Here is a 12271-nt window from a genome sequence, read left to right as displayed (position 1 = left end):
TTCCCCAACATCGGGAACAATCTTCCTGCATCTAGCCTGTCCAATCCCTTTAGGATCTTATACGTTTCAATCAGATCCCCCCTCAATCTTCTAAATTCCAACGAGTACAAGCCCAGTTCATCCATTCTTTCTTCATATGAAAGTCCTGCCATCCCAGGAATCAATCTGGTGAACCTTCTCTGTACTCCCTCTATGACAAGGATGTCTTTCCTCAGATTAGGGGACCAAAAGTGCACACAATACTCCAGGTGTGGTCTCACCAAGGCCTTGTACAACTGCAGTAGTACCTCCCTGCTCCTGTACTCAAATCCTCTCGCTATAAATGCCAGCATACCATTCGCCTTTTTCACCGCCTGCTGTACCTGCATGCCCACTTTCAATGACTGGTGTATAATGACACCCAGGTCACGTTGCACCTCCCCTTTTCCTAATCGGCCACCATTCAGATAATAATCTGTTTTCCTATTTTTGCCACCAAAGTGGATAACTTCACATTTATCCACATTAAATTGCATCTGCCATGAATTTGCCCACTCACCCAACCTATCCAAGTCACCCTGCATCCTCTTAGCATCCTCCTCACAGCTAACACTGCCACCCAGCTTCGTGTCATCCGCAAACTTGGAGATGCTGCATTTAATTCCCTCATCCAAGTCATTAATATATATTGTAAACAACTGGGGTCCCAGCACTGAGCCTTGCGGTACCCCACTAGTCACCGCCTGCCATTCTGAAAAGGTCCCGTTTATTCCCACTCTTTGCTTCCTGTCTGCTAACCAACTCTCCACCCACACCAATACCTTACCCCCAATACCGTGTGCTTTAAGTTTGCACACTAATCTCCTGTGTGGGACCTTGTCAAAAGCCTTCTGAAAATCCAAATATACCACATCCACTGGTTCTCCCCTATCCACTTTACTAGTTACATCCTCAAAAAATTCTATGAGATTCGTCAGACATGATTTTCCTTTCACAAGTCCATGCTGACTTTGTCCGATCATTTCACCACTTTCCAAATGTGCTGTTATCACATCCTTGATAACTGACTCCAGCAGTTTCCCCACCACCGACGTTAGGCTAACCGGTGTATAATTCCCCAGTTTCTCTCTCCCTCCTTTTTTAAAAAGTGGAGTTACATTAGCCACCCTCCAATCCTCAGGAACTAGTCTAGAATCTAACGAGTTTTGAAAAATTATCACTAATGCATCCACTATTTCTTGGGCTACTTCCTTAAGCACCCTGGGATGCAGACCATCTGGCCCTGGGGATTTATCTGCCTTCAATCCCTTCAATTTACCTAACACCACTTCCCTACTAACACGTATTTCGCTCAGTTCCTCCATCTCACTGGACCCTCTGTCCCCTACTATTTCTGGAAGATTATTTATGTCCTCCTTAGTGAAGACAGAACCAAAGTAATTATTCAATTGGTCTGCCACCTGTTTCTGCCTGCAGGGGACCTACATTTGTCTTTACCAGTCTTTTCCTTTTTACATATCTATAAAAGCTTTTACAGTCCATTTTTATGTTGCCTGCCAGTTTTCTCTCATAATCTTTTTTCCCCCTTCCTAATTAAGCCCTTTGTCCTCCTCTGCTGAACTCTGAATTTCTCCCAGTCCTCAGGTGAGCCACTTTTTCTGGCTAATTTGTATGCTGCTTCTTTGGAATTGATACTATCCCTAATTTCTCTTGTCAGCCACGGGTGCACTACCTTCCTTGATTTATTCTTTTGCCAAACAGGGATGAACATTTGTTGCAGTTCATCCATGCAACCTTTAAATGCTTGCCATTGCATATCCACCGTCAATCCTTTAAGTGTCATTTGCCAGTCTATCTTAGCTAATTCACGTCTCATACCTTCAAAGTTACCCCTCTTTAAGTTCAGAACCTTTGTTTCTGAATTAACTATGTCACTCTCCATCTTAATGAAGAATTCCACCATATTATGGTCACTCTTACCCAAGGGGCCTCTCACGACAAGATTGCTAATTAACCCTTCCTCATTGCTCAAAACCCAGTCCAGAATAGCCTGCTCTCTAGTCGGTTCCTCGACATGTTGGTTCAAAAAACCATCCCGCATACATTCCAAGAAATCCTCTTCCTCAGCACCTTTACCAATTTGGTTCACCCAATCTACATGTAGATTGAAGTCACCCATTATAACTGCTGTTCCTTTATTGCACACATTTCTAATTTCCTGTTTAATACCATCTCCGACCTCACTACTACTGTTAGGTGGCCTGTACACAACTCCCACCAGCGTCTTCTGCCCCTTAGTGTTACGCAGCTCTACCCATATCGATTCCACATCTTCCCGGCTTATGTCCTTCCTTTCTATTGCGTTAATCTCTTCTTTAACCAGCAACGCCACCCCACCTCCCCTTCCTTCATGTCTATCCCTCCTGAATATTGAATATCCCTGAACGTTGAGCTCCCATCCCTGGTCACCCTGGAGCCATGTCTCTATGATCCCAACTATATCATAATCATTAATAACAATCTGCACTTTCAATTCATCCACCTTATTACGAATGCTCCTCGCATTGACACACAAAGCCTTCAGGCTTTGAATGCCTTGGAGTTTTCCTTAATCCTGTCTGCCAAAGCCTTCTCATGGCCCCTTCCGGCTCTCCTAACTTCTTTCTTAAGCTCCTTCCTGCTAGCCTTATAATCTTCTAGATCTCTATCATTACCTAGTTTTTTGAACCTTTCGTAAGCTCTTCTTTCTTCCTGACTAGATTTACAACAGCCTTTGTACACCACAGTTCCTGTACCCTACCATAACTTCCCTGTCTCATTGGAACATACCTATGCAGAACTCCACACAAATATTTCTTGAACATTTGCCACATTTCATTGGGAACATCTGTTCCCAATTTATACTTCCAAGTTCCTGCCTGATAGCCCAATATTTGCCCTTACTCCAATTAAATGCTTTCCTAACTTGACTGTTCCTATCCCTCTCCAATGCTGTAGTAAAGGAGATAGAATTGTGATCACTATCTCCAAAATGCTCTCCCATTGAGAGATCTGACTCCTGACCAGGTTCATTTCCCAATACCAGATCAAGTACAGCCTCTCCTCTTGTAGGCTTATCTACATATTGTGTCAAGAAACTTTCCTGAACTTACCTAACAAACTCCACCCCATCTAAACCCCTCGCTCTTGGAAGATGCCGATTGATATTTGGGAAATTAAAATCTGCCACCACGACAACCCTGTTATTATTACACCTTTACAGAATCTGTCTCCCTATCTGCTCCTCGAAGTCCCTGTTACTATTGGGTGGTCTATAAAAAACACCGAGTAAAATTATTGACCCTTCCTGCTCCTAACTTCCACCTACAGAGACTCTGTAGACAATCCCTCCATGACTTCCCCCTTTTCTGCAGCTGTGACACTATCTCTGACCAACAATACCATGCGCCCACCTCTTTTGCCTCCCTCCCTGTCCTTTCTGAAACATCTAAAGCCTGGCATTCGAAGCAACCATTCCTGCCCCTGAGCCATCCAAGTCTCTGTAATGGCCAGAACATCATAGCTCCAAGTACTGACCCATGCTCTAAGCTCATCTGCTTGGTTCATAATTAGTGTAGTAATCCAGTCACAAACAAGAGAAAATTATAATCAAAATCAGAATCAAAGTTTATTATCACTGGCATGTTGACGTGAAATTTGTTAACTATGCAATACATAATCTAGCAGAGAAAAAAATAAAATAAAGAAAAATAAACAAGTATATTTGTAAATCAATTACCGTATACATGTATTGAATAGATTAAAAAAGTGCAAAAACAGAAATACTGTATATTAAAAAAAGTACAAAAGAGTACAATCGACATCTCAGCCCAAAACATCAACTGTACTTTTTTCCATAGGTGCTGCCTGGTGTGCTGAGTTCCTCCAGCATTTTGTGTGTGTTGCTTAGAATTCCAGCATCTGTTGATTTTCTCTTCTTTGTGAGTCTTAACAGTATAGTGTTATTAAATTATGTTTCCTCCCTTCAGCACAGAACCCTGATTAAATTTTCAATTTGCATTACAGTATCAGCGCTGCTGTCAATGGGACAAATTGCACCAGGAACACATCAATGCGAGCCGCACTGTGCAGGTAAATGCTGTTTGTATATTCTTTCCACATTGTAACATTCCATTTGCTGAAAATGATTAAGGGCCATAGTAAAAATTTTCTCTGCTATATATGTTTGCTTTTACATGTTTCCACCGTATCTTGCCATAATGAAATGTGTTATTAAATTAAGATGTTTGGCTTTGTTTTGAAGGTCCTTTATAGCGCGCTTGCTAAAGTTGATAAAATATAGCTTCATCATTCCAAAATTATTCACTTCTACAGTAACGTATTTAAGGTTGTTTAAGGATTAAACTGTTGTTTCTTTCTGGAGCATAAGTATATAAATAAAAAGTAGAATACTAAATTCTGTATTAATTTTAAATTCCTGCTTTGGAATCCTATTCTAGAATGTAAGCTCAGTCAGCAGAGATGAGATATTTCCAAGGCAATTTTGGCACACTAAATGATTGAAGCTACATCAGTCCTGTTTAGAATAAAGAAAAAAGATATCAATTAAGTACCAAAGTTGTTTTTTTATTTGAAAAGAGCCAAGCTTTCCTTTCTCTCTTTCCTTTAAGTAGCAAACTTTAATTTGAAAATCCATATGATAAGATATGAAATGTCATAGTTTAATAACTTTGAGTCCAAAATGCCTCTTGGAACTTACACACTTAAAAAATATTTTTTAAATGTTTTTCCAACATGGGGATAGGAACAGGAATAGTCCATACAGTCTCTAGTGCCTTTTATGCCTTTCAATGGACCATGATTGAACGTCTGTATTATTGCCATTTCCCAGCTAATCCCTGTGTGCTTTGATCTTCTTAGTGCTCAAATCTATTCACTGCAGGCTTAAGAACATTCAATAACTGAAACGCCAAGTACTCAATAAATACTGAATTGAATACATTATAGTTGCAGAAAATGATAACAATCCAAATATCCTAAATTAAACTTGTTGAGTGAATTTTCTGGAGATTATACTTAAGCAGAAATAATCAGTACAATATGGGAAAATTTCATTTTGGAGCGAGGATGACTTGCTACCATATCATTTCTGTGAGCTCCTAGATGATTGATGAGGCCTAAGTGGACTGCACATATTGCCACCAATACCCTGCTTGACAGAGTAGGCAAATGGTGGGTGGCTAGTTTTGGAGGTGGTGTGCTTCTTTCACTATTTATTCAGTTGTATTGTGACAAATAGTTTTTAAATGGAATACTCTTTTTTTTCATTTTGAATAATAACAGAGCAGAATTTCCCTGGGTTGTGGGATGTTACTATTTATACTTGAATTTTTCCATCTGTCCATGTGTGATTTATCTGGAATAATGCCAGTTTTGGAGGTTTGTGTTAGATATTACAACAAGGTGGCTTTCCCATTGGAACTGACTGGGTGTAATAAGGGCCCCTACGGGGTAAGTTTGAATAGTTTCCCATTGTTCTAAGATGAGCTGTACAGCAGTGGGATACTAGTTGGAGTGAGATGTGATATTTAGGTGGAAACAGTTACAAGAGTTAGGGTATTGACATATCTATGCTTAATAGCAGTCTGCATTGAAATTGTGGCAGTTCCAGCCTGCTGGTTAAGATTATTGCTTGCAAATGAAAATGGAAGATTTCTGCATTGAGTAAAAATGCTCCATGATCACCTTCCACGGAGATGCAACACAGAGTGTCATAGGAAGTCATTCCTGCCTGTGGCCATCAAACTTTACAACTCCTCCCTTGGAGGGTCAGACACCCTGAACCAATAGGCTAGTCCTGGACTTATTTCATAATTTACTGGCATAATTTACATATTACTATTTAACTATTTATGATTCTATTACTATTTATTATTTATGGTGCAACTGTAACGAAAACCAGTTTCTCCTGGGATCAATAAAGTATGACTATGCCTATTCTATCACTAGATTTGAAGGATTTAATGGGGTTGATAAAGTCACATGTAACATTTGCAGACATCCCACCCTGCAAAAACTCATTTCAGGGAGGTAGCATCATCAGTTTGCGGGAGACTTCCGGCAGAGGTGGGATGTCTGCAATAGAGTAGCTCCTTAGCAGCTAGCCAGCTAGTTTAAATAATATTAGCTATGCTAATGAATGAATGACACCTGTTAAACTCACCTCAACATGTCTTTTACAGTCTTAACCCACCAGGGGCAATAGAAAAGTCACTGTTGCAAACAGTGCAGCGACAACACTGTCATTATTTTTGACCCCTATTAGGCAGGGGTACACTTTAGTGTAGTCTGGGGTGACATACATTTCATATTTTCTTTTTTTGGAACACTCTTGCTTTTGCTCTTGCTCTCTCGCGCGCGCGCTCTCTCGCTCGTGGTTGCTCTCACTGGCACTCGCTCTCTCGCGCTTGCTTTCTCACTCTTGCTGTCTCGCTTGCTCTCGTGCTGTGTCTCATGGTCGCTTACGCTCGCTCTCGCGCTCTCTCTCGTGGTCGCTCTCACTTGCGCTTGCTTTCTTGCTCTCGCGCTCTCTTTCTCGCTCTCGCGCTCGCTGTCTCGCGCTTGCTTTCTTGCTCTTGCGCTCGTTCTCTCACTCTTTCTCGTGCATTCACTCAAAAAAATCGTCTCAAAAAAATCAATTTCCGGGACATTGTATATAATTTGCAGGCATCAAGGAGCCACTATTAATATGCGGGAGACTCCCGGAACTTCCAGGAGAGGTGGGATGTCTGGTTTTGATGTCATTTACCATATTTCTCTTGGAATTGTTGTGTGGTGAAGATCATTTCCATTACCCTTTAAGAAATCTCAATGTTACAAGAAGAAATTCTCTCATTCTTCTAATCTATATAAATGTTGTTAATATTATACTGAATCTGTTCCTATAAAACACCTTTCTCATCCCAGGAATAAATAGAGAACTTTTGTTACATCATTTTCTTGATAAGGAGATCAAAAATTTGCATTATACATGTAACCTTTCATCAGGCTCATATACAAAATTGACTTGTTGGCTAACGTGGCTAACAGCCACGTGACTCTGTGGTGCGAAGGCCACTAATAGATTGGATTAGATTATGAGGACACGCAGTCCTTTTTTATTGTCATTTAGTAATGCATGCATTAAGAAATGATACAATATTCCTCCGGTGTGATATCACAAAAACACAGGACAGACCAAGACTGAAAAACTAACAAAAACCACATAATTATAACATATAGTTATAACAGTGCAACAATACCATAACTTGATGAAGAACAGTCCATGGGCACAGTAAAAAAGTTCAAAGTCTCTCAAAAGTCCCACATCTCACGCAGACGGGAGAAGGAAGAAAACTCCCCCTGCCATGCCCGACAATAGTCCGACTGTGAGTCGTCCAAAAACTTCGAGCTCCAATCAGCCCTCCGACACCGAGTACCGAGCACCATCTCTGCCGAACGCTTCGACACCAGCCTCGGTGGCCAGCAGCAGGCAAAGCCGGGGATTTTGGGGCCTTCCCTCCGGAGATTCTTGATCGCATAGTAGCAGCGGCAGCGAACCGGGCATTTCAGAAATTTCTCCAGATGTTCCTCTGTGCCTTCTCACGTCTGTCTCCATCAAATCAGAATTGTGCACTACATCCTACTTACAAATTCGATATCATTTCACCGGAGAGCTGCGTGCGCTGTGTTGCGCCGCCATCTTCTCCTCCCTATTATATGTCTAGGGTTGGTATGATTTGGGGTTCAACCAAACCAGAAGGTTGGGATGTTCCAATTAAGGAATGTTGATTGTGGCGAATGCTGTGTATATACTGCCCAGATATCATTATCAATCACCAAGAAATGACACATCATTGTATACGACCATAAAATTTCATCCCTCCCAGCCCACTTGAATGTTCCATGACATCCCACTAGACAGAAAGTTACAGGCTACTGATTGTAGAGATAATTTTCAAAAAAAAGTGTGATGAATAAAGTAGTTAATACTTTTGTTTGCTACCAGCAATTCATTGTGCTTCACCAGCACCATCTCAGAATTAGACTATTCGGCCCAGTGAGTCTTCTCCACCATTCTATCATGGCTGATTTATTATCCATCTCAACCTCATTCTCCTGCCTTTTTCACGTAACCTTTGATGCCCTGATTAATCAAGAACCTATCAATCTTCGCCTTAACTATACCCAATGACTTGGCCTGCACAGACATCTGTGGCAGTGAATTCCACAGATTCTCTGTCCTCTGGCAATAGGAATTTTTCCTCATCTTTGGAGTGAATGGATGTCCCTCTTCTGAGGCTATTCTCTCTGGTCCTAGACTCCTCCACTGTAGGAAACATCTTCTCCACATCCAATCCTCTAGGCCTTGCAATATTTGATAGGTTTCATTGAGATCTGTCCCTCATTCTTCTAAACTCCAAAGAGTACAGGCCCAGAGCCATCGGATGCTCCTCGTATATTAACCCTTTCATTTCTGGGATCATTCTCACAAATCTGCTCTGGACCATCTCCAAAGGCTGTACATCTTTTCTTAGATAAGGGGCCCAAAACTGCACACAATTATTTCTAGTGTGATCTAACCAATAACTTATAAAGCCCCTGCGTTACATCTGAGCTTTTGTATTCCAGTCCCCTCAAAATGAATGCCAACATTGCTTTTGTCTTTCTTACCTCCAACTCAACCTGTGAGTTAACCATTAGGGAATCCTGGACAAGGACTCCTAAGTCCCTTTGCAACTCTGATTATTGAATTTTCTCTCCATTTAGAAAATAGTCTACCCTTTTATTTCTTCTCCCAAAGTGCATTAGCAAGCACTTCTCTGCACCATATTCCATCTGCCATTTCTTTGCCCATTTCCCCAATCTGCCTAAGTCCTTCTACAGACACCCTGCTTCCTGAACCCTGCCTCTCCACCTATTTTCATATTGTCCTCAAGCTTCACAAAGCCATGAATTCATTCATCCAAAACATTACATATAATGTGAAAAGAAGCAGTCCCAACACAAACCCTGGAAGCATACCCTACTCACTGGCAGCCAACCAGAAAAGGACCCCTTTATTCCAACTCTCTACCGCCTGCCAGTCAGCCAAAATCTTCTACCCTTCAATCTGCATGAACTGTTCCATATTTATAGAATTTTGGAAGATACAATGATTACATCTACTCATAGCAATATTTTGGGATGCAGATTATCAAGCCTTAAGGATCTTATCAGCTTTCAGTTCCATTCATTTCGCCATAATTATTTTTTCCACTAATATTAATTTCTTTTAATCCTTTATTTTTGTTAGACTTAGTTTTTTAACATGTCTGGAAAGTAATTTGTATATTCTTCCAAGAAGACAGAATCAAAATGCAGTGGATTCTGGTTAGTCAGGGCAGCTGCTTATTTGGGACAACTATTAAAGAACAAAAATGAATTGAGAAAATAGTCAGGATTCCCTTCACTTATGTGGGCCACGATGCCACTTAATTGGGGCAGGAGACTGTTGCTGAACAGTTTCTAACTAGTGGCAGATGCATGCAATATGTGGCCATTAGATACTATGCCATGCTTAGAACAGTTTTAAAACAGCATCAGTTGCATGCATTTTTGTTCAAAAAAACGGTGACTTTTGTCACTGATAGTTGATGAAAAATAAGCATTAAGACAATTCGGAACTGATCTTTTGCTCACTGCGTTTCAAGCATTCAGGTTTGGAGATGCCAGAAATGGCCAGGAGTGAAAATGAAATGATTTCACTACTTCATCAAGTTAGGAACTATGTATAATTTGAATGTATTGACAATCATCTTGAATATTACAATGAAAACGAAAATTTTCGAGGATGCAGTCATCAATAGATTGTAGTCCATTATGTGCACTAATTTTATTCATTTACCATCAATCAAAAGAACACGGCAGTGTGCACTGGATAATTCTTCTTGTGTAACTATCAGGAACTGATGCCCAGTTTTATAATACTATAGTAGAATTGACGGTGTTCTAATTTGTTCTCTATTTTATTTAAATACATAATTTGTTATTCACTGTAATCAGGAGTTCCCACCCTTTTTATGCTGTAGGCTATTGCCATTAAACAAAGGGTCCATGGACCACAGGTTGAGAACTCCTGAGTTAAATGGTAGTTTATCTTTTTTTGTACATTTTTAACTATTTCCATGTATCTTGAGCTAATTGAGGCAGCCACTTAGTTGGGCCAAAATGTACCGGTCCTGTTGTGTCCCAATTAACCAGAATCCGCTGTATTTGTTTAATTTATCTGCTACTTCTGTGCTCCTCATTGTAAAATCTCCTGTTTCAGACAGCATGGCACATTTTTGTTTATCATGACTCTTCTGTTTCTTTCACATGCTTGGAGAAGCTTTTACAGTCTGTGTTCATACTAAATCCTACATCTACTATTATATATTCTTACTAATGCTCATGGTCCTTTTTTTTGCTAAATTCTAAACTGCTCCCAGTTTTGAGTCTTGCTAGTTTTTGGTAAGTTTGTGCCTCCTCTTTCAATCTATTTCTACCCATAGCCTCTTTTGTAAGTCATAATTGGATGACTTTTCCATTTCTGATTTTGTTCCAGCAGAAATGTATAACCATTCCCTGCATTCATTCCCTATTGTTAGTCCTTATCAATATGTTGCCATGCTTTTTATGATGCTATCCAATCTATAACAACTGGCACTTCTCACAGTAAGTCGGTGAATTAGTTTATTGATGTCACCTGTACTAAGGTGCAGTGAGAAACTTGAATGCTGTTCATACAGATCAATTCATAAGTGCATTCCAGGTAGACAAGGCGTAAGCTCAATATGAGGTAGGTTAAGGCCAAGAATTTACTTCAAAATTTGAACTTTGAGTTAGAGCAGAATCTGGCTACGCAATCGTGAGTGTGTAGGGAGTAGATTAAGGGGACAAACATGCACTTTGGGGGACAGCAGTGTTGAGCATAATTGTGGTGGACATGTTGCTGCCCTTCCTTACTGATGGTGATTTGTTTGTCAGAAAGCCAAGTTTAAGTTACATTTTAATAAAGAATTCTCTATCATGTTATGATCACTCTTCCCCAAGGAACACCACACACCAACAGAGATTATTACTGAACTCATGCTTATTGCACTGTTCCCTTGATGGCCTTTTGTACTGTCTCAAAGACAATTTCATATACATTATAGGAATTTTGTCCCTGTAATATTAATACTAATTTGTTTAAGCTAATCAGTAGGTAGATTTAATGCCACATATGAGTACCTTTGTTACATGGATCTTTAACTTCCAGTTTCATGCCATTCCTTACTTTACACCTACTACAGTATTCTGAGGCCTGAAGGCAACTCCTACAAATGTTTCTGGCCTTTGAAGATCTTTAACCTACACACAGACTTTACATTTTGATTTTCAGAGTCATCTTATTATTGCTGTTTCCATCCTTTGCTAACAATGCCAATCCCCTTTTACTTTTTTGTGTCCTTCCTAAGATACTTGACTCCCTCCCTCAGTTACCATGTAGCCATGTTTTCATAATGGTGATTAGGTCCATATACAAATATTTGCATCAATAATTTGCCTGCCTTATTTTAAGTTTTGAATGGATTTAGATACAGCACTTTTTAATTTGTCCATTTAATGTTTTCAGACAGATTAATTTTTTTGCATTATACCTTATAGTCATAGTCATAGTCATACTTTATTGATCCCGGGGGAAATTGGTTTTCGTTACAGTTGCACCATAAATAATTAAATTGTAATATGTAAATTATGCCAGGAAATAAGTCCAGGACCAGCCTATTGGCTCAGGGTGTCTGACCCTCCAAGGGAGGAGTTGTAAAGTTTGATAGCCACAGGCAGGAATGACTTCATATGACGCTCTGTGTTGCATCTCGGTGGAATGAGTCTCTGACTGAATATACTCCTGTGCCCAACCAGTACATTATGTAGTGGATGGGAGACATTGTTCAAGATGGTATGCAACTTGGACAGCATCCTCTTTTCAGACACCACCGTCAGAGAGTCCAGTTCCATCCCCACAGCATCACTGGCCTTACGAATGAGTTTGTTGATTCTGTTGGTGTCTGCTACCCTCAGCCTGCTGCCCCAGCACACAACAGCAAACATGATCGCACTGGCCACCACAGACTCGTAGAACATCCTCAGCATCGTCCGACAGATGTTAAAGGACCTCAGTCTCCTCAGGAAATAGAGACAGCTCTGACCCTTCTTGTAGACAGCCTCAGTGTTCCTTGACCAGTCC

The 12271-nt window shown here is 40.3% G+C and overlaps 1 protein-coding gene across 2 annotated transcripts in view; it reads left to right on the top strand.

Moving 5' to 3' along the window:
* Window positions 1–12271, top strand: part of stx17 (syntaxin 17) — a 99838-nt gene that overhangs the window by 22282 nt on the left and 65285 nt on the right. For both annotated transcript variants that reach the window (XM_072253515.1, XM_072253514.1), the window contains exon 3: window positions 4045–4110. In XM_072253515.1, the coding sequence (XP_072109616.1) occupies window positions 4045–4110 (66 nt within the window). The remainder of the gene's footprint in view (window positions 1–4044; window positions 4111–12271) is intronic.

The sequence above is a fragment of the Mobula birostris genome, chromosome 3 (genome assembly GCF_030028105.1).
Source record: "Mobula birostris isolate sMobBir1 chromosome 3, sMobBir1.hap1, whole genome shotgun sequence".
NCBI lineage: Eukaryota > Metazoa > Chordata > Chondrichthyes > Myliobatiformes > Myliobatidae > Mobula > Mobula birostris.
This window is presented reverse-complemented; position numbering and strand designations above follow the sequence as displayed.